Source organism: Hyla sarda, chromosome 4, assembly GCF_029499605.1.
Source record: "Hyla sarda isolate aHylSar1 chromosome 4, aHylSar1.hap1, whole genome shotgun sequence".
Lineage (NCBI taxonomy): Eukaryota > Metazoa > Chordata > Amphibia > Anura > Hylidae > Hyla > Hyla sarda.
This window is the reverse complement of record NC_079192.1, coordinates 87,997,792-88,025,691: the sequence shown is the minus strand read 5'-3', so window position 1 is coordinate 88,025,691 and position 27,900 is coordinate 87,997,792. Positions and strand designations below refer to the sequence as shown.

Genomic DNA, 27,900 nt, shown 5'->3' with positions numbered 1-27,900 from the left:
TCCTTTCTGTGCCACGCTACACCTCGGTAGCCTGTGTGGACGAGTCGTATCAGGGGGAGCGACCTGGGTGCCACCTGCCGAAACAAGTCCATCCCGCTTTACGGTGGGCTCTGGTGAAAACCAGCGGCACCTTAAACTCCTCTCCCTGGTACGGCTCACGTCATCTTCCACACAGGTCCAGCGTATACACTTCCCCATCACCAGCCGTCACAGTAAGACCCGGCCATGGATCCCGCCTAGGTGCCTTTGCAAAGTGTTGCAGACCTCTCTATAATTGTGGCTCAACAGGCCCAACAACTGAACCAGTTATCTGCCATGATGGAGCAGATCCTATCCATGCAGCAGCAGCAACAACAGCGGTAACTTGCTCCTAAGTCTTCCTCGGGGACCACTCCCTCCGTGGCGTCCCTAGGTCCCAAACTTCGTTTGTCTATGCCTACCAAGTATGAAGGAACCCTAAATTGTGCAGGGGATTTGTTACCCAATGCTCCATGCACGTGGAACTGATGACCGATCAGTTTCCGTCTGAACGTGCTAAAGTGGCTTTCGTGGTCAGCCTTCTTTCCGGCAAGGCTCTGGCCTGGGCTACTCCCCTCTGGGACAAAGGTGACCCTGTGACATCCCATCTGCAAGCCTTCTTCTCGGATTTCCGAAGTGTCTTCGAGGAGCCAGCACGGGTGTCTTCGGCCAAAACAGCCCTCCTGAACCTCTGCCAAGGGGGCTCTTCTGTGGGCAACTACACGGTCCAATTCCATACTCTAGCATCTGAGTTGGATTGGAATGATGCAGCCCTGTGTGCTACCTTCAAGAAAATACTTTCTAGCAGGGTAAAGGTTGCACTAGCCACACGGGACTCACCATCTTCCTTAAGTGAATTGATTCTGCTGGCAACCCGCATAGATGTGCATTTTGCCGAGAGGCAAGAGGAGCTCCGACAAGAGTGCGAAATTGCCCATACTCGTCGTCTTCCCTGTTTGGCTCCGGTGTTTAAGCTGCCACCTCAGCCTACGTCCTTTTCTCCTGCCGAATAGCCCATGCTGGTGGATCGTGTTCACCTGTCCCCACAAGAGAGGTTGCGCCGACGGTAAGAGAACCTTTGCCTGTACAGTGCCAGTCTGGAGCATTTTCGTAATAAATTGCCCTCTTCGGCCTCAGCATCCGGGAAACGCACGCACCTAGGGCACGTGGGAGATACATCTCTAGAGGCATCTCTAGGTGTGAATACTTCCTCTCCTCACTTATACTTGCCTGTCCAGCTCTTCACCTCAACTGGATCCTCGCTCCCCGTTTCTGCCTTTGTGGACTCTGGTTCTGCAGGGAACTTCATCGATGCCACGCTGGCCTTCAAATTTCGTCTACCAGTCACACAACTTGCGAAACCACTGTACATCTCCTCTATCAACGGGGAGTGTCTTAATTCCTCTGTGAAGTTCACAGAACCTCTGAGGATGCAAGTTGGTGCTATGCACAAGGAATGGATCAGGTTCTACGTGCTTCCTCGCTGTTCTTCTTCTGTACTCCTCGGTTTGCCTTGGCTGCAATGCCACACCCCTGTGCTAAATTGGCATTCTGGAGAAGTCTCAAATTGGGGCCAGGACTGCCAGAATCGCTGTCTGTTGACAATTCAACTGAAGCATCCCATTCCTTGTCCCTCTCTGCCGGGTCTGCCTACCTCCTATCAAGACTTTGCTGACGTGTTTTGCCTTCCACCTAATTGACCCTATGATTGTCCAGTTGATCTTCTGCTGAGTTTTTTACCCCCTTGAGGAAGAATCTACCCCTTGTCGGCCCCAGAGATGCAGGCCATGTCTGAATACATCAGAGAGAACCTAAAGAAGGGTTTTATATGGAAGTCTTCCAATCCAACAGGAGACAGTTTCTTCTTTGTGGAAAAAAAAGACAATCTCTTTGTCTATCTATTGATTACCGGGGTCTCAATGCAATCACCATAAAGAACCGGTATCCTCTACCACTAATCTCTGAACTATTCGACCATGTACGGGGAGCCAAGATCTTCACCAAGTTGGATTTGAGAGGGGCATATAACCTAATCAGAATTCGGGAAGGTGACGAGTGGAAGACGGCTTTTAATACTCGTGATGGGCATTACGAGTACCTTGTGATATAATTTGGTCTTTGTAATGTTCCGGACGTTTTTCAAGAATTTGTCAATGACATTTACCGAGATCTCCTTTACACTTGCGTGGTGGTGTATCTGGACAACATTTTGATCTTCTCGCCCAACTTAGAAGCTCATCGCACTCATGTGCGTCAGGTTCTGCGACGCCTTCGGAGCAACCGCCTCTAAGCTCGAGAAAAGCATTTTCGAGAAATTGAGTTTACCTTTTCTCGGCTATATTGTCTCTAACCAAGGCCTACAGATGGATCCTGATAAGCTGTCTTAGGTTCTTAACTGGCCACGACCTTCTGGCCTACGGGCTATTCAACGCTTCCTTGGGTTTGCCAACTATTATTGGCAGTTCATCCCGCACTTTTCCACTTTGGTAGCTCCGATTGTGGCCCTTGCCAAGAAAGGGGCCAACCCCAAGTCCTCGTCATCTGCTGCGGAGGAAGCTTTTTCTCGTTTGAAGTCGGCATTTGCCTCAGCACCCATACTAACGAGAACTGATCTTGACAAGCCGTTCTACCTTAAAGTGGATGCCTCTTCAGTTGTTGACGGAGCAGTTTTGACTTAGAAATCCTCCAAGGGCAAAACGCTGACATGTGGCTTCTTTTCTAAAACTTTTTTCCCTGCTGAGAAGAATTACGCCATAGGTGATCGGGAACTCTTGGCCATTAAGCTCGTCCTGGAAGAATGGCATCACTTGTTAGAAGAAGCAACTTTTCCCATCAATATCTATATGGACCATAAAAATCTTTTGAGAGATCGATTGATTTCGGCAGAACCGGTCGATCTTCAGCAAGTTCCCCGGGGAAAGACTTTTGTGTCCACTTGCCTTAGGGCTAAGGTGCTGAACTAGGGGCATTCTTCTCTATTGGCTCGCCACCCAGGAGTACGGAAATCTACTTTGCTCATCATTCGTCATTACTGGTGGCCGAACCTGGAGCGCGATGTTGCTGACAATGTCCGCACCTGCGTAATTTGTGTCCGTGACAAAACGCCTCATAGAAAACCTGCGGGCCTCTTACAGAGTGTCCGTGGGCCCATATTGCCATGTATTTTATCACCGATTTGCTGTTTTCCTCCAATTGTACGGTCATCTGGATGGTCGTTGATCATTTCAATGGCTCATTTTGTACTCACTTGGCAGATCTATTCTTCCGACATGTTTTCTGCCGGCATGGTCTTCCGCTACACATCATCTCGGACAGAGGGGTTCAGTTTGTTTCCAAGTTTTGGCGGGCCCTCTGCTCTTGTTTCAAAGTCAAATTGGATTTTTTATCAGCATACCATCCTCAAACCAATGGCCAAGTAGAATGGGTGAATCAAGTCCTTGGAGAGTATCTTCGCCATTTCGTTTCTGCTTGGCAGGATGACTGGACCAATCTGTTACCCTGGGCTGAGTTCTATTACAATCAACGTGACTCTGAGTCTACTGGTACCTCTCTGTTCTTTATTGTCTACAGTCTTCATCCTCGTCCTCCTCTTCCTCTGCCCACCTCTTCTGATGTACCAGTAGTAGATGTTTTGGTCCGGAACTTTCAAACTATTTGGCAGGAAACCTGGTGTTCTTTAGCGTTTGCCTTCTCTCGCATGAAGTCCCAAGCCGACAAGATCTCCGCCAGTCTATTCTCCCGGGGACAAGGTTTGGCTCTGCGAAGTATGTTCATCTGAAGCAACCTAGTTACAAACTGGGACCGCGGTACTTGGGTCCTTTTAAAGTTGTATGCTGCATTAATCCGGTTGCATACAAATTACATCTTTCTCCTTCTCTGCGCATCCCGAACGCCTTCCAAGTCTCCCTCCTCAAGCCATTGGTTCTTAACCGGATCTTTTAGAAGAACATCTCTCCTACTCCTGTTTCCGGGGCCTCTGATGTGTTTGAAGTTCAGGAGATTCTTGCCACCAAGACGATCAGGGAAAAATGGTTCTTTCTGGTGGACTGGAAGGGGTTTGGTCCTGAGGAGAGATCCTGGGAACCTGAAGAAAATATCTCAGACTGGGATCTGGTTCTCAGGTTTCTGCACCGTAGAAAGAAGGGGAGACCTAAGGAGGTACTGTTACAAGCTCTCCTGCGGTCCAGTGGCCCGGCTGCAGGCACTTGCCTCTGCTCTAATCTGGTGCTGCGGTCCGCTCCCAGGACCGCAGGCACTCCGGTGTCCCCTGCCCCAAGTCACCTCTCCTCGCTCCTATGTCTTCTGTTTGCCAGCGTGCATGCACCCACCCCCTAGTGCGCGCACGCTGGCTCTGTGAGATTTAATCCCTTAAGGACTCCGCGTTTTTCCGTTTTTGCATTTTCAGTTTTTCCTCATCACCTTCTAAAAATCATAACGTTTTCAATTTTGCACATAAAATTCCATATGATGGCTTATTTTTTGTGCCACCAAATCTACTTTGCAGTGACATTAGTAATTTTACCAAAAAAAATCCACGGCGAAACGGAAAAAAAATTCAGTGTGCGACAAAATTGAAAAAAAATGTCATTTTGTAACTTTTGGGGGCTTCCGTCTCTACGCAGTGCATTTTTCGGTAAAAATGACACCTATCTTTATTCTGTAGGTCCATATGGTTAAAATGATACCCTACCTATATAGGTTTGATTTTGTGGTACTTCTGCAAAAAATCATAACTACATGCAGGAAAATTTATACCTTTAAAATTGTCATATTCTGACCCCTATAACTTTTTTATTTTTCCACGTATGGGCCAGTATGAGGGCTAATTTTTTTGTACCATGTTCTGAAGTTTTTATTAATAACATTTTTGCATTGATCGGATTTTTTGTTTGCTTTTTATTCATTTTTTTATGATTTAAAAAGTGACCAAAAATACGCTATTTTGGACTTGGGAATTTTTTGCACGTACACAATTGACCGTGCGTTTTAATTAACGATATATTTTTATAGATCGGAAATTTAGGCACGCAGCAATATCACATATGTTTATTTTTATTTTTATATACACAGTTTTTTTCATGGGAAAAGGGGGGGTGATTAAAACTTTTATTAGGGAAGGGGTTAAATGACCTTTCTTAACTTTTTTCACTTTTTTTTTGCAGTGTTATAGCTCCTATAGGGCCAGCATGCCGGTAATTGGTCATTGCTGGGTGCTGACCCTATAAAGGGGACTGACTTCCCCTTGACCCCTGCCGGATCTTTGTGTCTCCTGGAGCCTAGGAGGGAGCCTTACAGGGGAAGTTTTTACCCCCACCAGTTACAATTTACCATTTGTTGTTTCTTTCCACCTTTTAGAGGTCTTTGCATCACATCAATATTAGGTGGTGGTTTGATTTAAAAATAAATGTGGGTCCATATATTTTATCCTAAGCATATTATTAAAAGTTAAGTTTTATGTAATGCATATCCTCAATACTTACTTGTGCTCACTAACACTTTTACAAAAGAGACAGTTTTCTTCTGCATATCTGCCTCAGCTATTATTCTGATCCTGCCACCCGCCTGATGCCACACATCTGATGCCAAGTTCTCCTTTTTTTACCCACCTTCGTCACCGGGTACTGGTATTGCCACCCACCACACCACTCTGTCACCGGGTCACTTTCAGGATGTCTGATGCTGCTGCTGCCAACTCCAGGCTGTCTCATTCTGCCACCATATGTTCTCCTCATGCTGATGCCACCTCCAGGCTTTCTCATTCTGCTACCATATGTTCTCCTCATACTGATGCTAGCTCCAGGCTGTGTCATTCAGCCACTATATGGTCTCATCATGCTTCTGCCACCTCCAGGCTGTGTCATTCAGCCACTATATGTTCTCCTTATGCTGCCGCCAACTCCAGGCTGTGTCATTCAGCCACTATATGGTCTCCTCATGCTTCCGCAACCTCCTTCAAAAGAACAGGTCTTGAGGAGTTTCCTCAGCATACAGTGGTTAGTACCCACTAAGAGTGGCACAACAAATGACAACTGGTAAACAGGCAACATGGTCATAGATACCCAAGGTCACTGATGTACCTGAAAAGTGAAGAATAGTTCATTTGGTCCAATCCCACAGTAAAAGTATGCCAACCCCAATGACTCTAAACCAGCAGGCCAATGGGAGCTTTCATGCCTCATTGTCATATTGATTACCCTATGGAAACTGCCAGCCTTTTCAATAAAAGAGTAAGTAGCACATGCACCACAAATTCAAATAAATATACTCAGTGAGTCCCAGATTTATCAATCTGCCTTAGACATAGACTATGATTTGCACGTAACAACCAATCACAGCACAGCTTTCATTTTACCAAATCTCATAAGGATATAAAAAGCTGAGATGTGATTGGTCGGTAAGGACAAATCTCTCCAGTTTATGTCATGGGCAGATTGATACATCTGGGCCACTGTAGATAAAGCTAAATTCTTCACTTTCTTCTCTCCTGCACAATAGACAGCACAAAGGTCTCTACTATGTACTTCATTATGCTAAATAAAACCACAGTACATTGTGTCAGTGACACCAGACACATTTTAGTCTCTAATGCTTTATGCACATCACATAGGTCATTCTGTAATTACTAAAGGCACAGAGCCGCTCTACAGGGCCAGGACTAACATCGCTGGATACACTAAATACCACCGTGGATCACTGAGCCACTTGACATGCCAAGAACATTTCACATTCCATTTCAGTCTCCAATCTTTATGCACATCACATATGCCATTCTTTCCTTAATAAAGCCCACAGTGCCACTGTTCAGGGCCAGGACTAACATTGCTGGATACAGTAAATAACACTGTGGATCACTTCAGAGATTATTAAGATTTTTTGGCTCAAATGAAAGGTTTCATTAGGCAGGTTTGGTATGTTAGTTTGTCTTCAGGTTTATGGAAAAAGGAGAGCTGTGTGTATGGAAACTATAAGACTCCCTTGAACGGAGCTACAGTACACTGCACTACACTTTATTTACAGATTAGGGTGTACACTTTATTTACAGATTAGGGTGTACTTAGGGTGTTATTTACAGATTAGGGTGTACTTAGGTGGAAGACGTGTAAGCAGAATTTACTGGGCTTCACAGTTTAATGATAAAAATGATCAAATTGTTTGCAAGGAAGATAGTTTGCAAGGAAGATTGCAACACCATTGTGTTAATCCTTGTGAAATTAAGATGACAGCGATTCTTGTACGATAGATAGATAGTTAGATAGATAAGGATAGATAATTACCGTATATACTCGAGTATAAGCCGACCCGAGTATAAGCCGAGACCCCTAATTTCAACCCAAAATCCCAGGAAAAGTTATTGACTCGAGTATAAGCCTAGGGTGGGAAATACCTCATCCCCCCCTGTCATCATCCAGACCCGTCATTAACATCCTCATCATCATCCCCTTGTCATCATCCCACACATCCCCCCTTCATCATCCTCTTATCATCCCACACATCCCCCCTTCATCATCCCCTTATCATCCCACACATCCCCCCTTCATCATCCCCTTGTCATCATCCCACACATCCCCCCTTCATCATCCCCTTATCATCCCGCACATCCCCCCTTCATCATCCCCTTATCATCCCACACATCCCCCTTCATCATCCCCTTATCATCCCGCACATCCCCCCTTCATCATCCCCACCCCCCTTCATCATCCTCACACCCCCCCTTCATCATCCTCTTCTCATCATTCGCCCTCAGTGGTCTTCAACCTGCGGACCTCCAGAGGTTTCAAAACTACAACTCCCAGCAAGCCCGGGCAGCCATCGGCTGTCCGGGCTTGCTGGGAGTTGTAGTTTTGAAACCTCCGGAGGTCCGCAGGTTGAAGACCACTGCGGCCTTCAACATCATCCAGCCCCCTCTCACCCCCCTTTAGTTCTGAGTACTCACCTCCGCTCGGCGCTGGTCCGGTCCTGCAGGGCTGTCCGGTGAGGAGGTGGTCCGGTGGGGAGGTGGTCCGGGCTGCTATGTTCACCGGGGGCGCCTCTTCTCCGCGCTTCCGGCCCGGAATAGAGGCGTTGCCTTGACAATGACGCAGAAGTACGTTGGCAATGAACGCACCTATGCGTCGTTGTCACGGCAACGTGACTATTCTGAGGCCGGGCCCGAAGCGCTTAGAAGAGGCCTCCCCGGTGAAGATAGCAGCCCGGAACCAGTATCCCACCGGACCACCTCCTCACCGGACAGTCCTGCAGGACCGGACCAGCGCCGAGCGGAGGTGAGTACTCAGAACTAAAGGGGGTGAGAGGGGGCTGGATGATGTTGAAGGCCGCAGTGGTCTTCAACCTGCGGACCTCCGGAGGTTTCAAAACTACAACTCCCAGCAAGCCCGGACAGCCGATGGCTGCCCGGGCTTGCTGGGAGTTGTAGTTTTGAAACCTCTGGAGGTCCGCAGGTTGAAAACCACTGCGGGTGGGGGAGTTCACTCGAGTATAAGCCGAGGGGGGTGTTTTCAGCATGAAAAATCGTGCTGAAAAACTCGGCATATACTCGAGTATATACGGTAAATACAATAGATAGATAGATGTGAGACAGAAAGATAGATAGATAGATAGATATGGATAGATAAATAAATACAATAGGTAGATAGATAGATGATAGACAGATAGATGGAGGCCCTCCAGTATTAAAAAAAACTAAGAATCAGCAGCACTCCGTTCCTTCAGATTAATCAGTCCATAACTTTATTCATCATGTGTTGCAAGCAGCTACATTTTGGCTGTCTCACACAACCATTATCATTACGGCTTGATAATGGCTCTGTGAGACAGCCAAAACTTAGCTGCTTGCAACACGAGATGAATAAAGCCATGCACTGATTCATAATTTATATAAAAACTATTAAAATTGCATTAAACTTGTAATAAATTTAATAGTTTTTATACAAATTATGGTTATTTTGTCCATAAGTACCCTGTCCTGATTGGATGTGCATACCTGACTCTGTGAACAGGATGTGATGTTTCACCTGCATTACGTCACTAAGTCAGGTATCTCCCGGGCTTTTTCAAATGTTTTATGTATAAAATGCTGTCATAACGTCACTTCTGTAAGAATCTTGAAAAAGACAGTGGACGCTCTCGAAACGCGTCATCTATTGCAAAATATAACAAACCCTTTTATGATCGCGGGGCCCGTGGTTTTCTGCTATCAGCATTGTGCACCCCGCAACCAACCTGGGGTTTTCTCTCTGTCTGGACCCAATCAGCGGTACCGCAAGTATCTTCTAGCCACCCTACTGCGGGTGGATCAAGGTCCGGTGGCAGCCACGCAAAAAAATCGCTACTATATGCTATAAGAGGTGTTGGGTTCTGAGCACAACACCTTCAGGTACGTGAGCATTTTGCACCTACTCTATCTTTGGTAACGGCACTAAGCAGCGCCATCGGTTGTCCACATATTCCTATGGTGTATATGATGTCATATTGAAGAGATGGGACTCTCTGTAAAGGTATTAACCTAAAAGAAAATATCTCTATAATAAATCAGAACACATATTATAGAATTATGTGCATCTGGACAGCCTTCGAGCATGTGGCTCATGATGTGCATGAGGCTTCAAGCTTAGAGGTCCATTCTTTTGTATAGCTGTGAGTGTTTTTAGTGATTAGTGTATCAGGGACTGGTAAAGATGTGTGTTCATATTTCCAGTTGCCTCTTGTCCTGTAGTAAAGCTTTTAGTAACCTGGTAACTAAAATTAATGGAAATTGTTTCTTAGAACCCACTTCATGCTACTGGAAAATGTCATTATTTATTTCAACACAGCTCATGACCGTAGTGCTTGGAGAGATGGTTGTGGTCTACATAACAAATCTAAAGTTCCAACCAAACCCCACCAATTTGTACCCTATAAATATACACAGAAGACTGGTGAAAAGTGATGGCCCCGGCAGCCTCTTCAGTGCATTATCACATACAAAATTTACAACAATAAATAATTAACGCACTTAATATAATACATTTTGTTTAAAAACCTTATACTATATATAAAAAACATTGCTAGGATACAGGTGGAGATTTAGATTTAGACTTTATTAAAGCAGTAACCACATCATAATCCCCTGCTGCTTACTGCTTTGGGTTAGAAGTCTGTGTAGGATATGGAACTGCCTGTTGACTTTTACACCTGTCCCTAGGGCAGCTCCCACTGTAACAACCACTTTGGAAGATTCTCAAGGGGATTACTATACATCCAATGGGCCCCATAAATCCAACATAATAACTGCCTTCCAAAACTTCCTTAACCAAATAACAAGCAAGCCTGATCTTTTATTGTTGTAAGTCCTGCAAAATCCAGACAGCTATTTTGTAAAGTGAGCTGCAGTGCATTGCTGATCTCAGATCTGGGCACTGCTTGGAAATGGTGAGCACTTCCCACTATCTCCCACTTTAAATAGCAAAATGCCACCTCTTCTACTAACCACATTTTTATATATCACCCCATTCTCCACACTAGTAATACATTACCTGCCCCAAATCAATTGAAACCCAGTCATGCCCAGTCCTCCCCTTCACTGTGGCCAATCCACCCCTCTCCTAATGGTTTTTCAGAGGGATTTATTGTATTTTTCTTGTCAACATGGCAGACAGTACATAAAACAATAAATCTTTACAAAATGTCAGTCCTTAGTATAAATTATTCATGTAGGGAGAGTTACATGGGCTTGTGTGTCTTTAATCTCATTTGACCAGCTGGGACTTGTTCCTCAAATATGGCCTAGTTACTTCACCCAGCATGGTGGATCCATCTTTTATTGAGCATCTTTCAAGATGGCCGCTTCTGTCTCAGCTTCTCACTTTTTTCATTCTCCTCCTACTTCATTCGTATTACATCCTTGCGTTTGTGTGTTTGTGCCCCCCCCCCCCAATGATAAACTTATTTCTGAACTTATACTAACAGTCATGGGTGTGTCTATTATAACGGAGGGTATCTCCTTTATAAATGAGTCTGGGGGAGATTTATCAAAGCTGTCTATGTCCCGCATCAATATAGACCAAACTACAGAGCATTAGGCCGGTCTATTTTGCACCTAATTTATCAAAAGGCGCATGGCTCTTGATAAATTCTGCGCACGGACTTCGGAATCTATGCTTTAGACTGTATTTAAACCTGCTCCAGCATGGTCTGACATTTCAGCGTACTTTCAGCCAATCGCTGAAAAGTCGCTTTTGATAAATTCAGCACCAATGCATTTTTCCGTCTAAAATAGATTAGAATGCATCATGTTCTAAAAATCCTCTTTAACAAAAGTCGCAAAAAAGTCGCACATATTTAGACTGTGACTTTCTGTGCGACAAATTTAGACAGGAAAAACCAGTCTAAATCCTTTGATAAATACCACCCGCTGTGTTTATCCTAATTGAGGATGTGTCTACTATCATTGAATGGTTATAAGTATACATATATGGTTCATTAAGAGCACAATTCTCCTCCCTTGTGGGCTGGCACAGTATACATTAGGTTGTGGGTGTATTCTTCTTTGATTGGATGCTCCATGTGCACATATGGTTTTTAGTGAAGAGAGGCATATGCCATATTCGAATTCGAGATATTTTGCGAATATGAGGACGAATATTCGTCCCATATTCATGAAATTCAAATATTCATTATATTCATGACGTTTTTTTGAATTGCGAAATTTCGCTATTGCGAGTGCGAAATTAATAGCGAAATTTCTCTCGTCTGCGCATGCGCGCTATAACATCATGCGAGGGACGTTGCTAGGGATGTTGCTAAGCTCTGACAACTGTGCTTGCAGAACTCTCATTGGCTCAGAGGCATAAGTAGGGTAGAATTTCCACGAATATTCGCATTGCGAATATTCGCATGCATAAACCTTTCGCCTCACAGTCTCATCCCTGGGTCTTTAATGAAATGATACAAGCATTGCATTTATCAGTCGAAGGAGATCCCTACAATGTGCTCAGTTTTTAAAACAGTTTGAAAAAAAGGCGAATATTCGTAATAGCGAATTTTAATCGTGAAATTCGTAAGATTCATGAATTTGCAAATATGCGATATTCGCGATGAATATTCAAATTGCGGATATTCATGAGCAACACTAATGGTTTTGTTCTGCTACCCCCACACTACCTGTCTACTAAAATAGTATTTTACTATGTCATTAGATTCTATATATCAATTATATATATACCTTGGTGCTATGGATCTCAGGCAGTGTGCCCCACAGCAGCTATAATGTCGACACAATGGGACCCTGTATCACCATTAATAGATTAAAGATATGATAAAAAATATATAGTAGACAGCAGTGCTCGCAGGGACTTGCTAATACGTGTATGACTAGTGGGTATTGCCAGTGCAGTGATTAAGTGCAATACTTTGTTGTAATGGGATGTTTTCCACAAGTACAACACATACAGGCAGCTGAAAGAACACAGGTACAGGTTACCTTTAGTGTATGTGTGCATGACATATATTCTCCCAGTCCTCCGATGTCTAGATCTATGGTGGTTGTTCCAGCAGGGATTCAGCTATGTTGCTTGGTGATTTGTATTCCGTGCTGGTGCTCCAAGCGTGTGTGGAAGTCTTTATGCAGCCGCAGGAAAATCTGCCCCGGCCGGTGGCGTCTCCACCTGCGTGCTACAAAGTGAAAGAAGTAAAAGTCCGTACCTGCAAGTGACGTCACTAAGGTAAAACAGATGGGCCAAAAAGGATAGCTCCAACGGTGTTTCGGAGAATGGCGTTCTCCTTCCTCAGGGATACCCTGGCCCTCCAGGATTAGACTATTTGTACCTTTCACTATAATGCTTCCCACATGCACCAGATTAAGTGCTGATGATAATTAGTATGCACACATGTTGTTGCTGATCCTCTTGCAAGGATAGCACCCAGCATGTAGTATCCTCTAGTAACATCTCCCTACAGTATATGTGGAAAAATACATCTGAAATAACGCATATCAAAAACGCACCATGTGAATGCAGTCCCACTATATATTTCCAAGATATTTTGCTATTCCTTTCATTTTTGCAGGTTTAATATATAGCATACTCAGTTACAACAGTTCTAAATCAACATTGAGACCAAAAGGGACTAAAAGGAACACATACATCCATATTCGAGAGGGGGGAGCTATATCTCCCAATTATCCAAAGCGGAATGCAGGTGGATTTTTTATCTTAATACTTTGGTCCCTTTTGGTCTCAATGTTGATTTTGAACTGTTTGCCTTTTTGGAATCATGAGTATGCTATATATTAAACCTGCAAAAATGAAAGGAATAGCAAAATATCTTGGAAATATATAGTGGGACTGCATTCACATGGTGCGTTTTTGATATGCGTTATTTCAGATGTATTTTTCCACATATACTGTAGGGAGATGTTACTAGAGGATACTACATGCTGGGTGCTATCCTTGCAAGAGGATCAGCAACAACATGTGTGCATACTAATTATCATCAGCACTTAATCTGGTGCATGTGGGAAGCATTATAGTGAAAGGTATAAATAGTCTAATCATGGAGGGCCAGGGTATCCCTGAGGAAGGAGAATGCCATTCTCCGAAACGCCATTGGAGCTATCCTTTTTGGCCCATCTGTTATACCTTAGTGACGTCACTTGTAGGTATGGACTTTTACTTCTTTCACTTTGTAGCACGCAGGTGGAGATGCCACCGGCCGGGGCAGATTTCCCTGCAGCTGTATAAAGACTTCCACACACGCTTGGAGCACCAGCACGGAATACAAATCACCAAGCAACATAGCTGAATCCCTGCTGGAACAACCACCATAGATCTAGACATCGGAGGACTGGGAGAATATATGTCATGCACACATACACTAAAGGTAACCTGTACCTGTGTTCTTTCAGCTGCCTGTATGTGTTGTACTTGTGGAAAACATCCCATTACAACAAAGTATTGCACTTAATCACTGCACCGGCAATACCCACTAGTCATACACGTATTAGCAAGTCCCTGCGAGCGCTGCTGTATACTATATATTTTTTTTTATCAGATTCTAAATATATATATATATATATATATATATATATATATATATATATTCAGCACTATGGTATCTCAGTGACAGCCTTTAACCTTCTATCTTTGATAGTGATATTGTGTATTAAAAAATACTTTATTGCGTTATATTTATCAACCCTACATCAGGTTTCCAAAATGACTCAATAAATAAATTCCTTGAGTGCTGGCTGGACGAAACTGTTGTTTTCATCTAAGAAAAAATAAAACCAATAGCACCCATCGTCCACAGTCAATGCCAGTATACGGTATAAATGATGATTGTGGCAGCAGTCTCCTTTCATAGTGTCCTTTGAAAGCAACAAAGAGACACATTCAGAAGAGATTTTCTTTGGAGTGAATTCTGTGGGTGTCCAAAGTGATAATGACATTGCCTCTGGACTGACAATAAAGCAAGGTGTTATTAACTTATAACAATTCCATCCTGCCCTGCGGTGTCTAATTTATTGAATTAGGAAACTTAATGCGCACAATAACAGAGTGATATGGTTCTGCAAGGATCGGCTGACTAAGTGTTTTGATACAAAAAATTCACTTCTGTAAACAACAGATTTATAATGTTTATGTAACTAGAATTATAACACTTTACTATAGAGAAGCTTGATAAGGGAGGAAACGAAGAGAGAGAAAATAATAATAATAGTGTTGGAAATCACTGCTGTATTTAAAGGGGTACTCCGGTGGAAAAAAAAATTCAAATCAAAATCACCATAGCAAACCTATCCTGCTTTGGACAGTTCCTGACATGGACAGAGGTGTCAGCAGAGAGCACTGTGGTCAGACAGAAAATGAATTCAAAAAGAACTGACAAGTACTGGATGGGTAAAGATTTTTAAACAGAAGTAATTCACAAATCTGTTTAACTTTCTGCCACCAGTTGATTTAAAAAGCATTTTTTTTCCCACCGAAGTACCCCTTTAATGCTTTCAGCAAACCATATTGACTGCTTTGGGGCCCAGAGGTTTAAGGGACCCACCTATGTGCAAGAACATTCTGCCTTTTTTTTTTATAGGGAACAAGAAGTTGCCTGCTTTTTGCTATCTAGCATTTCTATGTAGGTTCATGGGTTGTGGGGGTCCCATCTGATTTTTCACTGGGACTTTATAGAATCTAGTACTGCCCCTGCGGAAGACTGTCATTTACATGAGATCTGAACAGTAGATAAGTAATATAGTGCCACATGATACTTAGCTACTGTACAAACAACAAGAGTGCAAAGTTCAGAGTTCAGGGATCAGAGCACATTCTGTGTAAGCATTGTTGCTTTCAGAGCTAGGGTCCTGAGTTTGAACCTGACCCAGAATAACAAATGCATGGAGTTTGAACATGTTTTGTGGGGTACTTCTTGGTACAGCCTATTTAATATTGGTATAACCCTTTTAGGCCATTTTCACACTATGGACATTTAGCCAGTGGAATTTTGCTGGCTCAATGTCTGCTTGCAGTGTGCGCCATTATTTTATCCAGTAGGACCGTGCAGACAGACCCAGCAGAATTCCGCCCAAAGAATGAACATATTCATTCTTTGAGTGGATTTACTTTCTGCTGGTGAAATTCCGTTGCAGAGATTCCCCAGTCAAAGCAAAGCAGCAGAATCCCGTTCAAAACAATGGGATTCTGCTGCAAGCGGAATGTCTGCAGTTTGGACGAGACCTTAAATTGTCCTCAGTGTTTGTCTTAGGGCGATTAACGGTCAAAAATACAGCCAACAAATAGGGACAGTGATCAACACAGAAACAAGCAAGCACTCATTCATAGGCTGATCGCATTCTTTTAAGGGGGTACTGCACCCCTAGACATCTTAGCCCCTTTTATTTATTTATTTATTTTTAGTCTGATCTGAGGTCTGATGGGACTGTCTGTCACTGCCTCAGAGCATCGATATGGGGGGCCTGAATGAGCATATGGGGGCCTTAAGAAATAATTAACAACTGATATTAGGAGGGCACTCCTGAGCAACTGATATGGGTGGGGCCCCCCTGAGCAAGTGACATATGAGAGTCCACCTCAGTGTGTGACATATGAAGGGGGGGCTCCGGAACAATTGACGTATGAGGGGGGGCCCAGGCACATTCTTTCCACAGGGGCCCTCTGCTATCTGTGTCTGCCCCTGGGTATAGAGAAGAAAAAACTAGTTGTGTCCCTGACTATGCAATCCTGACAAACACCAGAATTATCCTGGCCATTGTGGGTGATGCAAGTTGTTTGTTTCTTTGGAAGTATGTTTGAACTGTGGCCGTGTATACTTACATTCTTGCTGAAAATCACAATGCAGAGCTAAGTCCTAAATGTTGAATTTAACAGCAGAAGAGGTTAAATGAATTGGTAGTGCCAGTTGTTTTTCCTGTAATTTGAAAAATTCTTTACGGAATTCTGCTCTATGGATTAGTGCTATTCCATCCAGCCAAACTTTGACAAAAAACACTCAAATATAAGCCAAACTGAAACTCTTTTGGCCTCCATCAGATGATAGGGGGTCTGTGGGCATGGATGCCAAATGTACATGAGCAAGGTAGTGTAAAAAGAACCTAAGATAAAATGTTCTGTGTGTAGGTCCCCTATTCAATATTAAGGAGGTACCTTGGTTTATTGTAAATTTAGAAAGTTTGCTGCAGAAATTTCTGCAACTATCCCATTTATCGGAAAACCACATTGCTGAAATCTCTGCAATATATCAGCCAGGTTTGAATCCAGAGATCCAGAGAATCTCCATCCATGACCCAGAGATGAAAACCTCCTACAAACAGCAACTCAAGTCATCCATGTATTGCAGTTACATTGTTTAATAGCAGATAAGGTTAAAAACAGATAATGCTCCATCAAATTGAATCTATGACCCTATTGTGTTGATCCAAAGGAAGACAAAACATACTTGTGCGGCAGGTTCCAATAGCCCAATACTGGATGAAAAATTCCTTTTAAATATGGCATGCTGATAGCTGACCGTATCATAAGTTTTAAGTTGGGGTGTCTGCCACCTCTTCTGATTACCACGGTGGCTCCCATATGGAAGGAATTGTCTATAATGAGAAGAGGTGGTCATGGCAAACTCAATAAAAGAAGTTAAAAGGGACCTGGACACATTCCTGGAGATTCATAACATAACAGGTTATGGAGTCTAGATCTATAAGGACAGAAAATGGATCCAGGGATTTTTTTTTTTTATCTGATTGCCATATTTGGAGGCAGGAAGGAATTAGTCCCCCTGGTATGGGACAGTTGGCATCAGTCTCAAAAGGGTATTTAGCCTTTCTTTGGATCAACACAGTAAAGGCATATTAGGGATATAGGTTGAACTTGATGGACTTGATGGTCTTTTTTCAATATTTCAACCCTATGTAACTATGAGACTTTCCCTTTAAAAGTATAGCCAAGCAGCCACTTGTAAATATGTAGAGATAGCTCATCTTTCAGAAGGTTTATGAGGTTTTCACCCACAAAGCAGAACCATCTTCATTAGAATAACACATTAATTAGACATCAAATTACTTCTTTGCCAAATGTTCAAATGGCATGAAGCTACAACATAACTACACAGATTGCTCTTTCTAAAGCTAAATTACTGGAAGAAGTAATTACTGTCGGGAGACGTCTCTAATCCGGAGTAATTGGAATATGACTGCAGTTATGGGAGCCTCTAATTATTTCTCATTTTTTCTCTGTCTTTCACAAGGTACTATGCAACTGTACACCCTTTGAAAAGAAGAATATCTGTTACTACGTGTGTCTATGTCTTGGGAGGTATCTGGCTTCTGTCCTTCGCTTTGGTTGGACCTGCTATTGCCCACACTTATTATAAAGAGTTCCAACAGCAAGGCTTTGCCATTTGTGAGGAACTTTGGATTGATAAAGAGACAGCAAGGTTGGCCTATGGGTACAGCACCCTGATCATCACATACATCCTTCCTTTATCTGCAGTATCATTATCCTATATCTGCATTACGGTGAAGCTGAAAAACAGAGTGGTCCCAGGCCATCCCACTCAAAGTCAAGCTGAATTTGAAAGACTACGCAAGAGGAAGATATTCAGGCTCATTGTGTTGGTGGTATCAGCCTTTGGAATATGTTGGCTTCCTATCCATGTTTTCAATATTATTCGGGACATTGACATCGATCTCATTAACAAGCACTATTTCCTTTTTATTCAGCTTTTCTGTCATTGGTTTGCCATGAGTTCCTCTTGTTGCAACCCATTCTTGTATGCCTGGCTTCATGACCGATTCCGCAGTGAGCTAAAGAAGATGTTCACCTTTAAACGTAAAATAATCCCAACTAACAATTGTGTGGCCGTGAGTGTGATGCTCTAGAAGTCACCTTGTCTATTCTTAGTAGCAAAGACAACCTAAGGATTTAAATGGTCACTAACCTTTCAACAAACATTTCAGGGCAAGCTACAATGTGTATACTTGGGGAGAAGCACTATTTCTGGCCATTACATAACTTGTGTATGGCATATTTTACCAGTTTTACCCTCTGCAGCCTCCATCTCTAATTTTTGGTTGTCCCTGAGCTAGTGGGAGGAGCTGATTCTATGAGGACTCCTGTACACTGCAAACACACAACCTAGAAGTGGAAATCTTGCTCCCATATAGTTTCATACGGCATTATCACAAGGAGTAGCAGCATTGATGAGTAGTGTAAGTTGTGAATACAGCATTGGGTGAAATATAACACTTTACCTTTACCTTCAGTAACCTGTTCTACATTGCTCCTCACAAGATGGGTTTTAGCAGATTTTTCAGAATTAAGAATACATTTAGAAAAATAGGGGAGGAAGGAGCCTGATAAATTGGTAGAGAGTCATTTCTCTAATAAGATATATTTTTAATTTTCTTAAATTTACTTGTACTATGGATTTATGCAATGTTTGTTCAAATGTAAGTGACCATTTAAAACTACTATGAAACTATGGTATGTTCTTTAAGTCACCAAATGCTTTACCAATAGGCATGCCATGATCCATGGGAGAAAACATCTATCCCTGGTTTTTCGGATACTCCTTCAGGTTTAAAATTAAAAAGTCAGAGATTCAGTTTCGATGAACAGTTGGATTTTCTCACTTATGACAGCAATTAGGTCCAGTAACAATGTGGTAACTGCAGTGAGCCATTTACCAAGGAACTTAGATGTCATCTCTATAAGAGACACTTTAGAATACAGAGATGAATAACATTGATAAAAATGTGCCTTCTAAGAGGTTTCATGATGTTTATTTTTATGATAGCGGACTTTTCTAACGTCTTAAGGGCTGACTCTTCTTGTAAACGTATTGCTGCCTAAAAGACGTAAAAACATGCTGCACTGCGAAGTTGCCTAGGTATGATCGTGATACCCGTACATTGTTCATTCAACAAACACTCATCTGAAGCATTTAAGCCATTGCTTTTCTAGCTGAAATTCTTAACCAATTAAATGTCAGTTTCTGGTAAATGAATGTAGAAGTTAAAATGCAAAACATGTATGTCTGTAATAATCAGAAATGACCAAAATAAAGGTTAAAGAGTCAACAATAAAATAATATCCCCAATTCTTGACTCTTGATTCTAGTCCTGCCTCCATTTTAACTCTAATATTTTTTTTTATTACATTGTTCCTTCTAAATAAAGAATAATCCATTATATAGTGGTCTACATTGTATCACAGAAAAGGACAACAACACAATAGTTAATAGCAAGCAAGGGATCAATTCAATCATGCATAGCATGTTGCAGCAGCGCTAAGGCTAATTGCCTATTTACTTCAACTGCATTCTTGAAGCAGAAATTCTGCTGCAGAAATTCTACTGTGTGAATGGGACAACGGAATCCCATTGAAGTGTATTGGCTATAAATTTATACAGACTTTTGCTCTCTGTTGACACCTCTGTCCATGTCAGGAACTGTCTAGAGTAGGAGCAAATCCCCATAGAAAATGTATCCTGCTCTGGACAGTTCCTGACATGGACAGAGGTGTCAGCAGAGAGCACTGTGATCAGACAAACAAAACTATTTAAAAAAGAAAAGAACTTCCTGTGGTGCATACAGCAGCTGATAAGTACTGAAAGGAGTAAGATTTTTAAATAGAAGTAATTTACAAATCTTGATAGTAGAAAGAAGAAAACAGTCGGCAACTCACCACGCTGGTTTACTTGAGATCCTTCTTTATTGCGGCATACTCACAAATAAATGCAGGGGAGAGACAGACAAGATGGGGGGGGGGGTACAAAAGGTAGGCAACGGAACCGTTTCACACGGTGGACGTGCTTCTTCGGGCCTCAGTTGCAAAATGTGACACGAGATCATTAAATACAGGTAACCAAACAGTTCAACCTATCAAAGATGACTACGTGTGTGATGATGACATAGGGGGGTGGCAACCAAAAAATGGTACTGACCTACCTAGATCATGTGAGTTAAAAAACGAGTAAGTGCAAAAATTAAAAACAAGGGGCCAAATCAACCTTATCGCTAAGGCCCAAAGGGCCACATGCATTCGTTTTTAATATCCAATAAGTTTCTCTTTGTAAGAGAAACTTATCTAAGGAGATACCTGGTTTAGGCTCCACCTTCTCCAGCCCAGCAAATGTCAGTACATCAGGATTTGCGCCGTGGGATTCAACAACATGATTAATAAGGCGAGGAGCTCCCTTGCGGGTACGTAACGAATACATATGTTCTCTGATGCGATTAAATAGTTGTCTAATCGTTTTACCGATATAAAAATATCCACACGGACAAAAAATGACGTACACGACAAACTTAGATCTACAAGTGATCAATGAATTCACCGTATGCAAATGGCCGCCCAACCGCATACTTTTTTGTCTTGTATTATGTTTGCAAAAATTGCAACTATTACAGGGATAATTTCCTATTGGGGTTCCACTTTTAAGTCAAGATTCTTCCTTTTTCTTTTTTCGCTTCTTTTTTAGAATGTCACCTAATGTTATATTATACTTATAGGTTATTAATGGCTTCCTAGTTGCGATTGTATTCAAAGTTTCATCATTCTCAATAATAAATCAGTTGCGCCTGACTGCTTGGTCTATGATGTTATTAATGGGGGAGTTCTTAAATACAAATACAAACCGTTTATCATTATCAGTATTTGGGGTTTTTAACTTGCGGTTTTTGTATTTCAAAAGGTCTGCTCTCTTACACTTGTCTGCACGTAGTCTGGCAGACAGTATAAGCTCCTCGGGATACTGTCTTTCCCGTAAACGATTTTGCAGCTCGTCCGCCTGTGACCTATAAGTATCTTCAGATATATTATTTCTTCTCAGGTGAACGAACTGTCCGTACGGGATTCCTTTTTTCACAGCTTCCGGATGGGAGCTGGTAAAGTGCAGAAGAGTGTTTTTAGCAACTGGCTTACGATACCCTTCGCTCACTATTCGATCTTGTTCGATGATCAAACTGATGTCAAGGAAAAAACAGTAAAAACCCGTTCCTCAAGTACATAACATTTTATTCTCGTTTTGTGGACGACATATTGGTAGTTTGGTCGGGTTCTGAGACACAGATTTCGAGTTACTTGAACCATGTCAATACTGCCAATATGTCGTTCACACATCTATATGGGGGCAATGCAATTGAGTTCCTTGACATCAGTTTGATCATCGAACAAGATCGAATAGTGAGCGAAGGGTATCATAAGCCAGTTGCTAAAAACGCTCATCTGCACTTTACCAGCTCCCATCCGGAAGTTGTGGAAAAAGGAATCCCGTACGGACAGTTCGTTCGCCTGAGAAGAAATAATATATCTGAAGATACTTATAGGTCACAGGCGGACGAGATGCAAAATCGTTTACGGGAAAGACAGTATCTCGAGGAGCTTATACTGTCTGCCAGACTACGTGCAGACAAGTGTAAGAGAGCAGACCTTTTGAAATACAAAAACCGCAAGTTAAAAACCCCAAATACTGATAATGATAAACGGTTTGTATTTGTATTTAAGAACTCCCCCATTAATAACATCATAGACCAAGCAGTCAGGCGCAACTGGTTTATTATTGAGAATGATGAAACTTTGAATACAATCGCAACTAGGAAGCCATTAATAACCTATAAGAAAAAATATAACATTAGGCGACATTCTAAAAAAGAAGCAAAATAAAAAAAAGGAAGAATCTTGGCTTAAAAGTGGAACCCCAATAGGGAATTATCCCTGTAATAGTTGCAATTTTTGCAAACATAATACAAGACAAAAAAGTATGCGGTTGGGCGGTCATTTGCATACAGTGAATTCATTGATCACTTGTAGATCTAAGTTTGTCGTGTACGTCATTTTTTGTCCGTGTGGATATTTTTGTATCAGTAAAACGATTAGACAACTATTTAATCGCATCAAAGAACATATGTATTCATTACGTACCCGCAAGGGAGCTCCGCGCCTTATTAATCATGTTGTCGAATCCCACGGCGCAAATCCTGACGTACTGACATTTGCCGGGCTGGAGAAGGTGGAGCCTAAACCAGGTATCTCCTTAGATAAGTTTCTCTTACAAAGAGAAACTTATTGGATATTAAAAACGTATTCATGTGGCCCTTTGGGCCTTAACGATAAGGTTGATTTGGCCCCTTGTTTTTAATTTTTGCACTTACTCGTTTTTTAACTCACATGATCTAGGTAGGTCAGTACCATTTTTGGGTTGCCACCCCCCTATGTCATCATCACACACGTAGTCATCTTTGATAGGTTGAACTGTTTGGTTACCTGTATTTAATGATCTTGTGTCACATTTTGCAACTGAGGCCCAAAGAAGCACGTCCACCATGTGAAACGGTTCCGTTGCCTACCTGTTGTACCCCCCGTCTTGTCTGTCTCTCCCCTGCATTTATTTGTGAGTATGCCGCAATAAAGAAGGATCTCAGGTGAACCAGCGTGGTGAGTTGCCGACTGTTTTCTTCTTTCTACTATCAAGTTTTATTGAACTTTGCATGTAGTCTGAGCACCACCCGAGTTTTTCCAGCAGAAACCGTGATCCCCGTGTACTTTTTGTAACCCGTGTACAGATACAGCAGTGCCGAGTTCATTCCTTGCTTCTTTGTTTAATTTACAAATCTGCTTAACCCCAGGACCAAAGGTTTTTTCATTTTTGCACTTTCATTTTTTCCTCCTCACCTTCTAAAAATCATAACGCTTTAAATTTTCCACCTACAGACCCATAGGAGGGCTTGTTTTTTGTGCCACAAATTTAACTTTGTAATGACATCAATAATTTTACCATAAAATCTATTAAACCAAAAATATATATGTCACGATGCCGGCTGGCAGGTAGTGGATCCTCTGTGCCAGAGAGGGATTGGCGTGGACCGTGCTAGTGGATCGGTTCTAAGTCACTACTGGTTTTCACCAGAGCCCGCCGCAAAGCGGGATGGTCTTGCTGCGGCGGTAGTGACCAGGTCGTATCCACTAGCAACGGCTCAACCTCTCTGACTGCTGAAGATAGGCGCGGTACAAGGGAGTAGACAGAAGCAAGGTCGGACGTAGCAGAAGGTCGGGGCAGGCAGCAAGGATCGTAGTCAGGGGCAACGGCAGGAGGTCTGGAACACAGGCTAGGAACATACAAGGAAACGCTTTCACTGGCACAATGGCAACAAGATCCGGCAAGGGAGTGCAAGGGAAGTGAGGTATAAGTAGGGAGTGCACAGGTGGAAACTAATCAAGGTAATTGGGAAGATTGGGCCAGGCACCATCATTGGTGCACTGGCCCTTTAAATCGCAGAGACCCGGCGCGTGCGCGCCCTAGGGAGCGGGGCCGCGCGCGCCGGGACAGGACCGACGGAGAGCGAGTCAGGTACGGGAGCCGGGGTGCGCATCGCGAGCGGGCGCAACCCGCATCGCGAATCGCATCCCGGCTGGAGGCAGTATCGCAGCGCACCCGGTCAGTGGATCTGACCGGGGCGCTGCGGGAGCGAGAGTGTAGTGAGCGCTCCGGGGAGGAGCAGGGACCCGGAGCGCTCGGCATAACAGTACCCCCCCCCTTGGGTCTCCCCCTCTTCTTGGAGCCTGAGAACCTGAGGACCAGATTTTTATCCAGGATATTGTCCTCAGGTTCCCAGGATCTCTCTTCAGGACCACAGCCCTCCCAGTCAACCAAAAAGAAGGTTTTTCCTCTGACCTTTTTGGAGGCCAGAATCTCCTTTACAGGAAAGATGTCAGAAGAACCGGAGACAGGAGTGGGAGAGATAAGTTTAGGAGAGAAACGGTTGATGATGAGTGGTTTAAGAAGAGAGACATGAAAGGCATTAGGAATACGAAGAGAAGGAGGGAGAAGAAGTTTATAAGAGACAGGATTGATCTGGCGCAAAATTTTGAAAGGACCAAGATAGCGTGGTCCCAATTTGTAGCTGGGAACACGGAAGCGGACATATTTAGCGGAGAGCCATACCTTGTCTCCAGGAGAAAAAATGGGGGGAGCTCTTCTTTTCTTATCAGCAAACTTCTTCATGCGTGATGAAGCCTGTAAGAGAGAATTTTGGGTCTCTTTCCATATGGTGGAAAGATCACGAGAAATTTCATCCACAGCGGGCAAACCAGAGGGCAAGGGGGTAGGGAGGGGGGGAAGAGGGTGACGGCCGTACACCACGAAAAATGGGGATTTGGAGGAAGATTCAGAGACTCTGAAGTTATACGAGAATTCGGCCCATGGTAGAAGATCTGCCCAATCATCCTGGCGGGAGGAAACAAAATGTCGTAAATAATCACCCAAGACCTGGTTAATTCTTTCTACTTGTCCATTGGATTGAGGATGATATGCAGAAGAAAAGTTTAATTTAATCTTGAGTTGTTTACAGAGAGCCCTCCAGAATTTTGACACGAATACGATGCCTCTATCCGAGACGATCTGCGTGGGCAACCCGTGAAGACGAAAAATGTGTACAAAAAATTGTTTAGCCAACTGAGGCACTGAAGGAAGACCAGGAAGAGGGATGAAATGTGCCATTTTGGAGAATCGATCAACGACCACCCAAACAACAGTGTTGCCACGGGATGGGGGCAAGTCTGTAATAAAATCCATACCAATCAGAGACCAAGGCTGTTCGGGGACAGGCAGGGGATGAAGAAAACCAGCGGGCTTCTGGTGAGGAGTCTTATCCCGGGCACAGACAGTGCAGGCTCGCACAAAGTCCACGACATCCGTCTCCAGAGTCGGCCACCAATAGAAGCGAGAGATGAGTTGCACAGATTTCTTGATGCCCGCATGACCTGCGAGATGGGAGGAGTGACCCCATTTGAGGATTCCGAGGCGTTGGCGTGGAGAGACGAAGGTCTTTCCTGGAGGAGTTTGCCTGATGGAGGCTGGAGAAGTGGAAATCAGGCAGTCAGGAGGAATGATGTGTTGCGGAGAGAGTTCAACTTCCGAGGCATCCGAGGAACGGGAAAGAGCATCGGCCCTAATGTTCTTATCGGCAGGCCGAAAGTGAATTTCAAAATTAAATCGGGCAAAGAACAGAGACCACCTGGCCTGGCGAGGATTCAGCCGTTGGGCAGACTGGAGATAGGAGAGGTTCTTGTGATCGGTGTAAATAATAACTGGAAATCTTGATCCCTCCAGCAGATGCCTCCATTCCTCAAGTGCTAATTTAATGGCTAGAAGCTCTCGATCCCCGATGGAGTAGTTCCTCTCCGCCGGAGAGAAGGTCCTAGAAAAAAAACCGCAAGTAACAGCATGCCCGGAAGAATTTTTTTGTAGAAGGACCGCTCCAGCTCCTACTGAGGAGGCATCAACCTCCAATAGGAAGGGTTTAGATGGGTCAGGTCTGGAGAGGACGGGAGCCGAAGAAAAGGCAGACTTGAGCCGTTTAAAGGCGTCTTCCGCTTGAGGAGGCCATGACTTGGGATTGGCATTTTTTTTGGTTAAAGCCACGATAGGAGCCACAACGGTAGAAAAATGTGGAATAAATTGCCTGTAATAATTGGCGAACCCCAAAAAACGTTGGATAGCACGGAGTCCGGAGGGGCGTGGCCAATCTAAGACGGCAGAGAGTTTGTCTGGATCCATTTGTAGTCCCTGGCCAGAGACCAAGTATCCTAGGAAAGGAAGAGATTGGCATTCAAACAGACATTTCTCTATCTTGGCATAAAGTTGATTGTCACGAAGTCTCTGAAGAACCATACGGACATGCTGGCGGTGTTCTTCTAGATTGGCAGAAAAAATCAGGATATCGTCCAGATATACAACAACACAGGAGTATAAGAGATCACGAAAAATTTCATTAACAAAGTCTTGGAAGACGGCAGGGGCGTTGCACAGGCCAAAGGGCATGACCAGATACTCAAAGTGTCCATCTCTAGTGTTAAATGCCGTTTTCCATTCATCCCCCTCTCTGATGCGGATGAGATTATAAGCACCTCTTAAGTCCAGTTTGGTAAAGATGTGAGCACCTTGGAGGCGATCAAAGAGTTCAGAGATGAGGGGTAGGGGGTAGCGGTTCTTTACCGTGATTTTATTAAGACCGCGGTAGTCGATGCAAGGACGTAGAGAGCCATCTTTTTTGGACACAAAGAAAAATCCGGCTCCGGCAGGAGAGGAGGATTTACGGATAAAGCCCTTTTTTAAATTTTCCTGGATGTACTCAGACATAGCAAGAGTCTCTGGGGCGGACAGAGGATAAATTCTGCCCCGGGGTGGAGTAGTGCCCGGGAGGAGGTCAATAGGACAATCATAAGGCCTGTGAGGAGGTAGAGTCTCAGCTTGTTTTTTGCAAAAAACATCCGCAAAGTCCATATAGGCATTAGGGAGACCGGTTACAGGGGGAACCACAGAGTCACGGCAGGGAGTACTGGGAACCGGTTTTGGGCAGTCCTTGAAACAAGAGGGCCCCCAACTCTTGATCTCCCCAGTGGACCAATCCAGGGTTGGGGAATGGAGTTGAAGCCAGGGTAGTCCAAGGAGAATTTCGGAAGTGCAATTGGGGAGGACCAAAAATTCAATTTTCTCGTGATGAGGTCCGATGCACATTAGAAGGGGCTCCGTGCGGAAACGTATGGTACAGTCCAATCTTTCATTGTTTACACAATTGATGTAGAGGGGTCTGGCGAGACTGGTCACCGGGATGTTGAACCTGTTGACGAAAGAGGCCAAAATAAAATTTCCTGCAGATCCGGAATCCAAGAAGGCCATAGTAGAGAAGGAGAAGGCAGAGGCAGATATCCGCACAGGCACAGTAAGACGTGGAGAAGCAGAGTTGACATCAAGGCCTGTCTCACCTTTGTGCGGAGTCAGCGTACGTCTTTCCAGGCGGGGAGGACGGATAGGACAATCCTTCAGGAAGTGTTCGGTACTGGCACAGTACAGGCAGAGATTCTCCATGCGGCGTCGTGTCCTCTCTTGAGGTGTCAGGTGAGACCGGTCGACCTGCATAGCCTCCACGGCGGGAGGCACAGGAACGGATTGCAGGGGACCAGAGGAGAGAGGAGCCGGGGAGAAAAAACGCCTCGTGCGAACAAAGTCCATATCCTGGCGGAGCTCCTGACGCCTTTCGGAAAAACGCATGTCAATGCGAGTGGCTAGATGAATGAGTTCATGTAGGTTAGCAGGGATTTCTCGTGCGGCCAGAACATCTTTAATGTTGCTGGATAGGCCTTTTTTAAAGGTCGCGCAGAGGGCCTCATTATTCCAGGATAGTTCTGAAGCAAGAGTACGGAATTGTACGGCGTACTCGCCAACGGAAGAATTACCCTGGACCAGGTTCAACAGGGCAGTCTCAGCAGAAGAGGCTCGGACAGGTTCCTCAAAGACACTTCGAATTTCCGAGAAGAAGGAGTGTATAGAGGCAGTGAAGGGGTCATTGCGGTCCCAGAGCGGTGTGGCCCATGACAGAGCTTTTCCAGACAGAAGGCTGAC

The 27,900-nt window shown here is 43.8% G+C and overlaps 1 protein-coding gene across 1 annotated transcript in view; it reads left to right on the top strand.

Moving 5' to 3' along the window:
• Positions 1-19,662, top strand: part of LOC130368165 (prolactin-releasing peptide receptor-like) — a 300,552-nt gene extending 280,890 nt beyond the window's left edge. The window contains exon 3 of the mRNA XM_056571531.1: positions 17,743-19,662. Within this exon, the coding sequence (XP_056427506.1) occupies positions 17,743-18,376 (634 nt within the window). The 3' untranslated portion in view covers positions 18,377-19,662. The remainder of the gene's footprint in view (positions 1-17,742) is intronic.
• Positions 19,663-27,900: the final 8,238 nt, after the last annotated feature.